Source organism: Salmo salar, chromosome 28 (assembly GCF_965601325.2).
Source record: "Salmo salar chromosome 28, fSalSal1, whole genome shotgun sequence".
NCBI classification, from domain to species: domain Eukaryota; kingdom Metazoa; phylum Chordata; class Actinopteri; order Salmoniformes; family Salmonidae; genus Salmo; species Salmo salar.
In genome coordinates, this window is record NC_138318.1 from 13,202,501 (window position 1) to 13,215,518 (window position 13,018).

Consider the following 13,018-nt stretch of genomic DNA (forward strand, 5'->3'; position numbering starts at 1 on the left):
ACACACACACACACACACACACACACAGCACTATCTATCTATCAGTCAGTCACAATTCATTCAGTGCTGGATAACTCCCACTGCAGCTAGCCTGTCAGCGATCCCCCAGAGAGTAGAATTATAACACAAACTGACAAATGTCATCAGAAGAGACGGAGTTAACGGAGTTGGCTGATCCAGTATATAATGACAGATGAGGGAGGGAAGGAGAGAAGATGGATCATGGAGAGAGAAAGAGAGAACATGGTGGTTTTAGCAGTGGGAAGAAATTCTCCTTCACCACTGATGCAGTTAATAACAATATCCTTTCATCCTCTTAATGGATAACATAGGATCTGATCCTACATCTGCAGTTAATGTCACGCCCTGACCCGAGAGAGACGTTTTATTTCTCTATTTTGTTAGGTCAGGGTGTGGGGTGGGCATTCTATGTGTTATATTTCTATGTTTTTTTCCTTTGATTGGCCTGGTATGGTTTCCAATCAGAGGCAGCTGTCTATAGTTGTCTCTGATTGGGAATCATACTTAGGCAGCCCTTTTTTTCCCCCCTCCTTCAGTGTGGGATCTTGTTTTTGTACAGCTCAGTAAGCCTGCAGAACGTGACGGTCGTTTTTTGTTGTTTATTATTTTGATTTAGTGTTCTGAGTTAAATAAAATAGAAATATGAACACTTACCACGCTGCACCTTGGTCTTCTCCTTACGACGATCGTCACAGTTCAAGCCAATTTTTACAGTCATCGGTTTCCTATGGGTGAAATTAAGCAAATGATTGTCTCTAAGCCAATGATGTGTCTGTGTGTTTTATGCCAGCACACTATTGCAAGATAATATTATTTTATTGTTAACTTTGATTGGGCAAACACACAGGCGAATGGCAACTATAGCCATGATACTATTATAAAGTCATTATATAAGGAGGGTTGGCACACACTGTCATTTAATGGTGTAAGGCTGCAGATGTTAGTCTGATGGACAGAGGGGAAAAGATTGGGAGGGAAAGCGAAAGAGACTTCTGTGCAGTAGGGAGGAGAGTGAGAAGTAATATGAGGGCAGAAGCTCTGGGAATCTAGCAAAATCTATTTCATCTCTCTCCTCCACCTCTCCCTCCCTCCATCGCTCCCTTAACCCATCCCTCCCTCCAACTCAACCTCCCACGCCTCCCCTCGATTCCTCCTTTCCTCGCATACTCCCCTCTCCTGTCTTGGCAGTAAACCTCTGCTGCCAGGTGGTATGAGAGAGAGAGAGAAAGAGAGAACAAAAATGAGAGAGAGAGAGAACGAGAATGAGAGAGAGTAAACGAGAATATGAGAGAGGGAGAGAGTAATAGAAATAAAAAAAAGGTAGACCAGCATTAATTGGAAAGACTGTTGATCTCTATAGTAGGCAATAAATCAGATCATTTTTATTGGAGCAGGTACAGTGTGTCAATATAACCGATCCAGATGTTACCTCAGGACAATCTACTGGGTCTACCATTGTTTCACGTCCTCCCTCCCTCAGCCTCTCTCTCATACTTTACCTATTATAGAGATGTGTATGTCTGTGTTAGTGTGTGTGTGTCTAAGCATCTGTGTTTTTGTGTGTCTGTGTGCATCAGCTTGTGTGTGTGTGTGTGTGTGTGTGTGTGTGTGTGTGTGTGTGTGTGTGTGTGTGTGTGTGTGTGTGTGTGTGTGTGTGTGTGTGTGTGTGTGTGTGTGTGTGTGTGTGTGTGTGTGTGTGTGTGTGTGTGTGCCTTCTGCCAGGCTACTGTTGACTGTCTGTGTGTTGTTGTACAGATAGGAATGTGTGTGTTTAGCATCCTTCATGTGCCAGTCTGCTTTTCCATACACACACTGATAAGTGAGGACAAAGCAAGGGATAGGCTGGCACCACGCCCAGGGAAAGGTGTGTGTTTGAGTGTTTGTGAGCAGTTTTGTGAATATTAACAACTGTGAGTGATCGTTCCCATAAGGGATTTGTGTTTGTATATGCGATTTTGTTTTTGTAACGTGTTGCGTACGTGTGTGTGTGTGTTTATGGTCTATATAGCTGTTTTGAATTAGCTTCATGTGTGTTTCTGAGTGAGTGTGTGTGTGTGTGTGTGTGTGTGTGTGTGTGTGTGTGTGGGACTTTCAGGATTTGTAGATTCTACTCACGCAAAATCTGCCTCAAGGTTGGGCATTCCCGTCCTGCCTCCTATCCTCCCCGCTCCTCTATCTCTCTCTCCTTTCTTCTCTCCCTCTAGCAACCTTGGCACAACCCTGGGTCAGATAACACATTAAAACTTCCTTTCCCTTTCTCTCCATCACTTGATCACCCTTTTTTGTCTTCTATTCTCCTAACCGTCACACTGGCAGCCACATCTGGTTCTTATCAAGCTTAGCTACGAGCTAATGCTAATGAGAGATAAGGCTAAGTCTTCCCTATGACCTACAGTACAGTATATGTATTTCTCCAGTCCCTTTGTGTAATTGTTCTGATGTTGGCCGAAATGTCCCTCTTTTAACTTGAATCAGGTCTAAATGAGTTTTTAATTGGTGAGCGAGCGCTGCACCTTTTCCTTTTCAATCATTATCATTTTGGGGATTTCAAGTTAAATCAAATAAAATGTTATTTGTCACAACAGGTGTAGAATAGCAGTGAAATGCTTCCTAATGGGCCTTTCCCAACAATGCAGAGGGGAAAAAGTGAGGAATAATTAAAAATTATTATTATACACAACGAGTACCGATATACTGTACACAGGTACCAGTACCGAGTCGATATGCAGGAGTACGAGGTCATTGAGGTATATATGTACATATGGGTAGGGTAAAGTGACTAGGCAACAGGATAGATAATAAACAGTAACAGCAGCTAATGTGATGAGTCAAAAGAGTTAATGCAAAAAGGTTCAATACAGATAGTCCAGGTAGCTATTGGTTAACTATTTAACTAACTGTTTAGCAGTTTTATGGCTTGGGGGTAGAAGATGTTCAGGGTCCTGCTGGTTCCAGACTTAGTGCATTGCTACAGATTGCCGTGCGGTAGCAGAGTTAACAGTCTATCACCTCGACTCACTTTGTTTGATCAGCCTCCACTTCTTTCCAAGGCTAGCTTAGCCCTTAGCTTTCCCCATAAGGCTCGTCAATTTAACCTTAGCTTAGATTATTTTAGCCTCCAACCCAATGACGATACCATACTTGCCTCACTATAGCCTTAGCTTAACTCATTGCCCAAACACCTGCAGTTCTCTCACTATGCTGGCTGGTCACTGCAGCCTGGTCTGCTTACTGTTTATCCATTTACCTTGTCTTCCTGGTCTCTGTGGCCCTATGGCCATCTGTTACACCGAACTATCATCCAGGAGAACGTGGCAGGGCACACACACACACACACACACACACACACACACACACACACACACACACACACACACACACACACACACACACACACACACACAGGTGAAGAAGATAGAGAGAGGCTAGAGCTACCACCTGTACCAGGGATATCCCCATGCCCGAGGGGAAAGCACACACACCTGTGCATTTGCAAACACACCCACACATGGACACACATAATCGCACACACACACTCTCGCTGAATGGGTGACTCACAAAGATGCACTACACAGAGACAGACACACACACACACACAAACCTACACACACCTACACATGTTGTGAGTTTGTTGGACAGATGGATTTAGAGTCAGCGAGACGAGGGAATTCCTTCATCTGCGTGCCTCCAAGACACACGTGGACAGCATCTGTTACACACACACCTCACAATACCAGAGAGAAGAGTGAGAGAGAGAGTGAGAGATAGCATATATATCAACGAATTGGTGAGGGCAGTCTGCAGCACCCGGCCTCACACTACTAGAATCTGAAGTCAAATGTCTACTGTTTGCTGATGATCTGGTGCTTCTGTCACCGACCAAGGAGGGCCTACAGCAGCACCTAGATCTTCTGCACAGATTCTGTTAGACCTGGGCCCTGACAGTAAATCTCAGTAAGACAAAAATAATGGTGTTGCAAAAAAGATTCCGTTTCCAGGACCACAAATACAAATTCCATCTAGACACCATTGCCCTAGAGCACACGAAAAACGATACATACCCCGGCCTAAACATCAGTGCCACAGGTAACTTCCACAAAGCTGTGAACAAGCTGAGAGACAAGGCAAGAAGGGCCTTCTATGCCATCAAAAGGAACATAAAATTCGACATACCAATTAGGATCTGGCTAGAAATACTTGAATCATTTATAGAACCCATTGCCCTTTGTGGTTGTGAGGTCTGGGGTCCAATCACCAACCACACCAAATAATGCATGCAGAGCAGAATTAGGCCAATACCCGCTAATTATCAAAATCCAGAAAAGACCCATTAAATTCTACAACCACCTAAAAGGAAGCGATTTTCAAACCTTCCATAACAAAGCCATCACCTACAGAGAGATGAACCTGGAGAAGAGTCCCCTAATCAAGAGAAGACAGGCTATGTGCACACTGCCCACAAAATGAGGTGGAAACTGAGGTGCACTTCCTAACCTCCTGCCAAATGTATGACCATATTAGAGACTCATATTTCCCTCAGATTACACAGATCCTCAAAGAATTTGAAAACAAACCCAATTTTGATAAACTCCCATATCTACTGGGTGAAATACCACAGTGTGCCATCACAGCAGCAAGTTTTGTGACCTGCAGCCACAAAAGGGCAACCAGTGAAAAACAAACACCACTGTAAATACAACCCATATTTATGTTTATTTATTTTCCCTTTTGTACTTTAACTATGTGCACATCGTTACAACAATTTGAAATGTCTTTATTCTTTTTGAACTTCTGTGAGTGTAATGTTTACTGTACATTTTTATTGTTTATTTAACTTTTGTTTATTATCTACATCACTTGCTTTGGCAATGTTAACATATGTTTGTTTCCCATGCCAATAAAGCACTTGAATTGAAATTGAATTAGAGAGAGACTAAGAAAGAGACTAAGAAAGAGACTAAGAAAGAGACTAAGAGAGAGACTAAGAGAGAGACTAAGTGAGAGAGACTATAAATTATACCCCACCATAACAATGAAATGTATTAGGCTGCAGATACAGTGCATTTGGAAAGTATTCAGACCCCTTACCTTTTTCTAAATTTTGTTACGTTACAGCCTTATTCTAAAATGGACAAAATATTTTTTTTCTCATCAGTCTACACACTATACCCAATAATGACAAAGCAATAATAGGTTTTTAGAAATGTTTGCAAATGTGTATGAGACTCGAAATTGAGCTCAGGTGCATCCTGTTTCCATTTATCATCCTTGAGAAGCTTCTACAACTTGATTGGAGTCCACCTGTGGTAAATTCAATTGATTGGACATGATTTGGAAAGGCACACACATGTCTACATACAGTGGGGGAAAAAAGTATTTGATCCCCCGCTGATTTTGTACGTTTGCCCACTGACAAAGAAAGGATCAGTCTATAATATTAATGGTAGGTTTATTTGAACAGTGAGAGACAGAATAACAACAAAAATATCCAGAAAAATGCATGTCAGAAATGTTATAAATTGATTTGCATTTTAATGAGGGAAATAAGTATTTGACACTCTCTCAATCAGAAAGATTTCTGGCTCCCAGGTGTCTTTTATACAGGTAACGAGCTGAGATTAGGAGCACACTCTTAAAGGGAGTGCTCCTAACCGCAGGTTGTTACCTGTAAAAAAGACACCTGTCCACAGAAGCAATCAATCAATCAGATTCCAAACTCTCCACCATGGCCAAGACCAAAGAGCTCTCCAAGGATGTCAGGGACAAGATTGTAGACCTACACAAGGCTGGAATGGGCTACAAGACCATCGCCAAGCAGCTTGGTGAGAAGGTGACAACATTTGGTGTGATTATCCGCAAATGGAAGAAACACAAAAGAACTGTCAATATCCCTCGGCCTGGGGCTCCATGCAAGATCCCACCTCGTGGAGTTGCAATGATCATGAGAACGGTGAGGAATCAGCCCAGAACTACACGGGAGGATCTTGTCAATGATCTCAAGGCAGCTGGGACCATAGTCACTAAGAAAACAATTGGTAACACACTACGCCGTGAAGGACTGAAATCCTGCAGAGCCCGCAAGGTCCCCCTGCTCAAGAATACATATACATGCCCGTCTGAAGTTTGCCAATGAACATCTGAATGACTCAGAGGACAACTGGTGAAAGTGTTGTGGTCAGATGAGACCAAAATGGAGCTCTTTGACATCAACTCAACTCGCCGTGTTTGGAGGAGGAGGAATGCTGCCTATGACCCCAAGAACACCATCTCGGTGGAAACATTATGCTTTGGGGGTGTTTTTCTGCTAAGGGGACAGGACAACTTCACCGCATCAAAGGGACAATGGACCGGGCCATGAACCGTCAAATCTTGGGTGAGAACCTCCTTCCCTCAGCCAGGGCATTGAAAATGGGTCGGGATGGGTATTCCAGCATGACAATGACCCAAAACACACGGCCAAGGCAACAAAGGAGTGGCTCAAGAAGATGCACATTAAGGTCCTAGAGTGGCCTAGCCAGTCTCCAGACCTTAATCCCATAGAAAATCTGTGGAGGGAGCTGAAGGTTCGAGTTGCCAAACGTCAGCCTCGAAACCTTAATGACTTGGAGAAGATCTGCAAAGAGGAGTGGGACAAAATCCCGACTGAGATGTGTGCAAACCTGGTGGCCAACTACAAGAAACGTTTGACCTCTGATTGCCAACAAGGGTTTTGCCACCAAGTACTAAGTCATGTTTTGCAGAGGGGTCAAATACTTATTTCCCTCATTAAAATGCAAATCATTTTATAACATTTCTGACATGCGTTTTTCTGGATTTTTTTGTTGTTATTCTGTCTCTCACTGTTCAAATAAACCTACTATTAAAATTATAGACTGATCATTTCTTTGTAAGTGGGCAAACGTACAAAATCAACAGGGGATCAAATACTTTTTCCCCCCACTGTAAGGTCCCACAGTTGACAGTGTATGTCAGAGCAAAAACCAAGCCATGAGGTCGAAGGAATTGTCTGTAGAGCACCGAGACAGGATTGTGTCGAGGCACAAATCTGGGAAAGAGTACCAAAAAATGTCTGCAGAATTGATGGTCCCCAAGAACTCAATGGCCTCCATCATTCTTAAAAGTTTGGAACCACCAAGACTCTTCCTAGAGCTGACCTCCCGGCCAAACTGAGCAATTGGGGGAGAAGGTCCTTGGTCAGGTAGGTGACCAAGAACCCGATGGTCACTGACAAAGCTCCAGAGTTCCTCTGTGGAGATTGGAAACCTTCCAGAAGGACATCCATCTCTGCAGCCAGACGGAAGCCACACAGCAGTAAAAGGCACATGACAGCCCTCTTGGAGTTTTCCAAAAGGCACCTAATGGACTCTCAGACCATGAGAAACAAGATTCTCTGGTCTGATGAAGCCGAGATTGAACTCTTTGGCCTAAATGCCAAGTGTCACTTCTGGAGGAAACCTGGCACCATCTCTACAGTGAAGCATGGTGGTGGCAGCATCATGCTATGGGGATGTTTTTCAGCGGCAGGGACTGGGAGATTAGTCAGGATCGAGGGAAAGATGAACCGAGCAAAGTACAGAGAGATCCTTGATGAAAACCTGCTCCAGAGCACTCATGACCTCAGACTGGGGCGAAGGTTCACCTTCCAACAGGACAACGACCCTAAGCAAACAGCCAAGATAACGCAGAAGTGGCTTCTGGACAAATCTCTGAATGTCCTTGAGTGGTCCAGCCAGAGCCTGAACCTGGTCTAACATCTCTGGAGAGACCTGAAAATAGCTGTGCAGCGACGCTCCCCATCCAACCTGACAGAGCTTGAGAGGATCTGCAGAGAAGAATGGGAGAAACTCCACAAATACAGGTGGCTAAGCTTGTAGCATCATACCCAAGAAGACTCAAGGATGTAATCGCTGCCAAAGGTGCTTCAACAAAGTACTGAATAAAGGGCCTGAATACTTATGTAAATGTGATATTTCAGTTTTTTATTTTTAATAAATTTGCACACATTTCTAAAAACCTGTTTTTGATTTGTCATTATGGGTATTGCGTGTAGATTGAGGGAAACAAATATTTAATCAATTTTAGAATAAGGCTGTAACGCAACAAAATGTTGAAAATGTCAAGGGGACTGAATACTTTCTGAATGCACTGTATGATTACCTTCTATGTGTCTTTGTATGTATTCTTGTATGTGCCTGGCTCTCTGAAAGTTCACTGGTAATCTGATATTATTGGAAGATATAAAAAACATATACCCTTGAACAGGGTTGGGGAGTAACTTGATTACATGTCATCAGTTACATGTAATCTTGCTATTATTATTGTCTCTCTCTTTCTCTCTCTGTCTCTTTCTTTCTCTGTCTCTTTCTCTCTCTGTCTCTCTCTGTCTCTTTCTCATTCAATTTCATTTTATTAAGGGCTTTATTTGCATGGGAAACATATGCTAACATTGCCAAAGCAAGTGATGTAGATAATAAACAATACAAATGTACAGTAAACATTACATCCATTCTCTCTCTCTCTCTCTCTCACTCTCTCGCTCTCTCTCTCGCTCTCTCATTCTCACCTCCCTCTGTGCAACCCCCGCTACTTCACTGCAATGATGAACTCACACACCCACTCACACTCACTGCAGTAGAACATCAATCTTTTTCTCTCCGAAGGTTAAGAACAGCCATGATCTTACAGTAGTCATGCCTTCGTAACATCCTCTTCTCAATGACCAGTGATTCACTCTGCTATTGATGTCTGAAGTGAGATGCACAGTGGCATATGCTCGCTGGTCCCCTTGGGGGGGGATGTGTGTGTGCGCTTGTATGTGCGTGTGGGTGTCTATGCATGCAGCTCTTAATCAGTCCAGGTCGTGCAGTTCAAGTGGCTTTTATGCACGAGAGAGAGTGTTTGCCAAGACACGCTCGTTACAACTAGACACACACACACACAAGTTGAGGAAGTTGACAAGCGCAGATTGAATAATGAGACGTCAGCAGATGAATTACCCAGAGTGAGAATAGGTTTTACATTTACTCTGGGATTAAACATATTTTAATGCTCTTCCAGTGTTCCTTATGACTGTCCCACTCTCAGCTCAGCTAGCGTGCATAGGCAATAGATCAGGGTTATTCAAACCTTTCCCTACGAGGTCTACTGCTGGATTTCTGATATTTAATTGCACCACCTGGTGTCCAAGGTCTAAATCAGTCCCTGATTAGAGGGGAAGAATACATAAAAGCAGTGGAAGAGGCTTCAACGTTTATATTTGAATTTGAGGGCAATAGAGGATTTGTACACACACAGGTTGAATCAACATTGTTTAATCGTCATTTCAATGAAATGACGTTGAACCAATGTGGAATAGACGTTGAATTGATGTATGTGCCCAGTGGGATGATATCAAGTGTTTGTGTAGACTGGCTGGGGCATGGTACTAACAGTGTCTGTGTTTGTTTTGTTCCAGAATGCTGGAGTACTCTCTGAACCTGCAGAATGTGAGTTTCTCAGCGGTGAGAACGGTTCGAGTTCTGAGACCCCTCCGAGCCATCAACAGAGTACCTAGTGAGTAACAACCCCTCTCCTCTCATCCCTTCCTCCTCTCTCCCTACTAACCAGACAGTGGTTCAATCAGGGTTATTGGCCCTAGCCAATCTCTCTGTGTTTCTTTGATGAGGCTGATTCCACTCCGCTTTGATTTGCTTGCTCCCCACCTTCCTGTGTTATCTCGCTCTCGATCCTCCGCTCTCTTTCCCTGCCCTCGCTCTCTCTTTATCCTGCTTTCTCTTCCCCCTCTCGCTCTCCATCTCTCTTTCTCCACCATGGTGTATATCTGAGGGTGTCTCTCAGTCCCCATCAGTCTTTAATGAGTCCAGATTGAATTCTCTAATAAACACATTAATGTCCCAGTGTGGATGTCTGCTGCACATTCTCACCCTCCTCATCTACTGCCCATCCCTCTTACTAAACCCCAGGCCTCCCCTATTACACCCACCACCGCCTATGCTGCTCAGAGAGACAGCCTTTTAGATTGGGAGGAAGGGTGTGTGTGTGAGTGCATGTGTCCAGGTGGGCACGGGTGAGTGGTATATGTGTGACTCCCATGCCCCATGTTGTGTCAAGGGCTCTCTACAATTTAGTACTCCTGTCAGTCAAATCCTGGGTCACACACAAATCCTGGGTCACAAATCACACACACACATTTTAGTCATTTAGCAGACACTCTTATCCAGAGCAACTTACAGAAATGAATGCATACATTTCAATTCATTTCATACATTTTTTTTCCCCCTGTACTGGCCCCCCATGGGAATCGAACCCACAACCCTGGCGTTGCAAACACCATTGCAAACACCATGCTCTACCAACTGAGCCACAGACAGACAGACAGACAGACAGACAGACAGACAGACAGACAGACAGACAGACAGACAGACAGACAGACAGACAGACAGACAGACAGACAGACAGACAGACAGACAGACAGACAGACAGACACACACACACACACACACACACACACACACACACACACACACACACACACACACACACACACACACACACACACACACACACACACCCTGCTGTGAAATGTCATTGTGGGGATGGGAACTGTTGATTTGGGGATGCGCTCTCTGTCTTCACCCCCTCCCCTCTCCAGTCTAATCAGGGCATGCAGTGAAGCGTTAAGATGGTCAGAATAAATGTGTCCATCATCAGGGAGATGATGTCCACCGGGAGAACTAGCTGATTTGTTTTCAAAACTGTCTCAAGTTTTTGGGACTATGGCATTGGAATATTGAGGACAAAACTCCTTTTTCAATATGGTCTTTTGGCAGACATCTTTTTGAAAGTCATTGTATAGTTCTCTATTACAATACTCTGCATCTATTTTCCTTCACTTAAGTATGTCTCTCCCCCTAGGCCAGCCTTCCCTCATCCTGGCTGCTCCATGGCTGCTCCATCATATCTTGTCAAATGTATGTCCAATGCTGTCAATTCTGTCAATTACAGCTAGAATGTTTCCGTCTCTACTTTTCCAATATTTCCTTATCGCAATTGTATCAGTCTCAATCTCCTATATATATATATTTTATTTTAACCGTTATTTGATCAGGGAGTCATACTGAGACCAAGATCTCTTTTACAGATGAGTCCTGAATTACATAAATCAGAAAATACACACATCAATATAAATACAAAATGCAAGCAGAAAGAAAAGCACTGTCATAAAAAAAAAACACATTCATCAGTAGTAAGGTCCTCAATCAGCTTTCTGAACGGCCCTAGAGGCACCAGAACATCACATTTAACAACATTTTGAAGATTGTTCCACAAATAAGGTGCAAGAAAACTAATAGCTGATTTACCTGAGTCAGTGGAGACCAAGGGAATTTCCAGAGTTAGCCATCCCTGAGACTGGTGTGGTAACTCATATGTCTAAAATGTAGTAATGTTAGGTACAGTGAGAATTTTTGTAAAAGGGTTTTAGAAATGAAAACATAGCAATGTATCAACCTACTTGACATCAAAGAGGCCCAGCCAACTTTCTGGTAGAGAATGCAGGGATGAGTACTAAAATGTGTCGCCCGTAAAAAAGCGCAGTGCGCTATGATAAACGAATGGCTTTAATGAAGTGGCAGCTGTGTTCATATAGATGAGGTCGCTATAGTCTAAGGCCGGTGGGAACGTCGACTCAATAGTCTGCTTTATAGTATTTAGCAAGAAGCAGGACCTATTTCTATAGAAGAAGCCCATTTTTATTTTCAGCTTCTTAACTAACTCATCGATATACTTTTTAAAAGACAGCTTTTCATCTATTCAGCTACCCGAATATTTGTAAGCAGGAACACGATCAATATGGACACCATCCAAAGAACATGTGCTTAAATCATCAGACTCTGCATTAGCAGTGGTGATCAACAGTATCAAAAGCCTTTGACAGGTCAATGAAGAAGGCAGCACAATGTTGCCTTTTATCCATACAGTTAACCACATTATTTATAACTAGGGATGCAGCAGCGAATGCTATGGCCTGGTCTAAAACCCAACTGTACATTGAGAATACATTTCAAAGATAAGATTTTAGCTGTGAGTTCATCAAGGATTATAATATTTTAGCTAGGCAAGAACGTTTAGAAATAGGCCCAAAATGATTTAGGTCACCACCTTTGTGAAGGGGAAGTACATGGTCCGCCTTCCAAACCTTGGGGATAGTACCAGATATAATCGTCAGGTAAAACATATGGGTTAATTATTCAACATTCAGGGGGGCAGAGAGCTGCAGCAAAAATGGATCAAGCATATCAGCCCCAGTGGATTTGTTTTACATCAATCTTAAGCAAGGCATCTAGCACATCACAGATAGTAAATTGTTGAAATCAAAACAAAGATTCACTAGAAGTTGACAGGTTAACCGTCGAGTCAGCTAGAGGCTGGCAGAGGGAAGAGCAGTAGATTGACTGACCAGGGTCAACAACACCACCGTTTGTCTCAAATAGAAAGCCTGCCAAGATAGAATTATGATTAAAAGCATCACTTATTCCATTCTTCTCAGTTATGCTGCCAGTCAGACAGAACTTGCTTAGCCAGGGAAGAAGAGGAATTTGTATGCTTCAGTTTACTGTTTTCCCAACATTTTAAGGATCACCAGCAGTCAGAGATAGAGCTTAAAAAATAGCTTGATTTAGCTTTCTTAATCGAGATAATACATCTGTTTCTCAATTGTCTGAAAGATTGTCAGACCACTACAGAGTCAGTTTTCCTTGCTTTGGCCCAGGCCTGATTTCTCATCTGAATGAGTTCTGATAACTCTGAAAAAAAACAAGGGTTCAATATATCTTTGACTCTGAATTGTTTAAAAGGGGTGAGTTTATCTGCCAGAGGAATAAATATTGAGGATACATTTTCTAGAGCCGACTCAGGGTCATGAATACAGGAGACAGTGGCTAAATCAGAGAGGAACATGTTGTGTAAAAACCATTGAGCGGAAAAATTAAACAAGGAT

The 13,018-nt window shown here is 43.0% G+C and overlaps 1 protein-coding gene across 3 annotated transcripts in view; it reads left to right on the forward strand.

Moving 5' to 3' along the window:
- The window catches only part of cacna1g (calcium voltage-gated channel subunit alpha1 G), a 209,547-nt gene that overhangs the window by 10,885 nt on the left and 185,644 nt on the right, over window positions 1-13,018 (forward strand). For all 3 annotated transcript variants that reach the window (XM_082970476.1, XM_045710396.2, XM_082970475.1), the window contains exon 3: window positions 9,476-9,573. In XM_082970476.1, coding sequence (XP_082826602.1) covers window positions 9,476-9,573 — 98 coding nt within the window. The remainder of the gene's footprint in view (window positions 1-9,475; window positions 9,574-13,018) is intronic.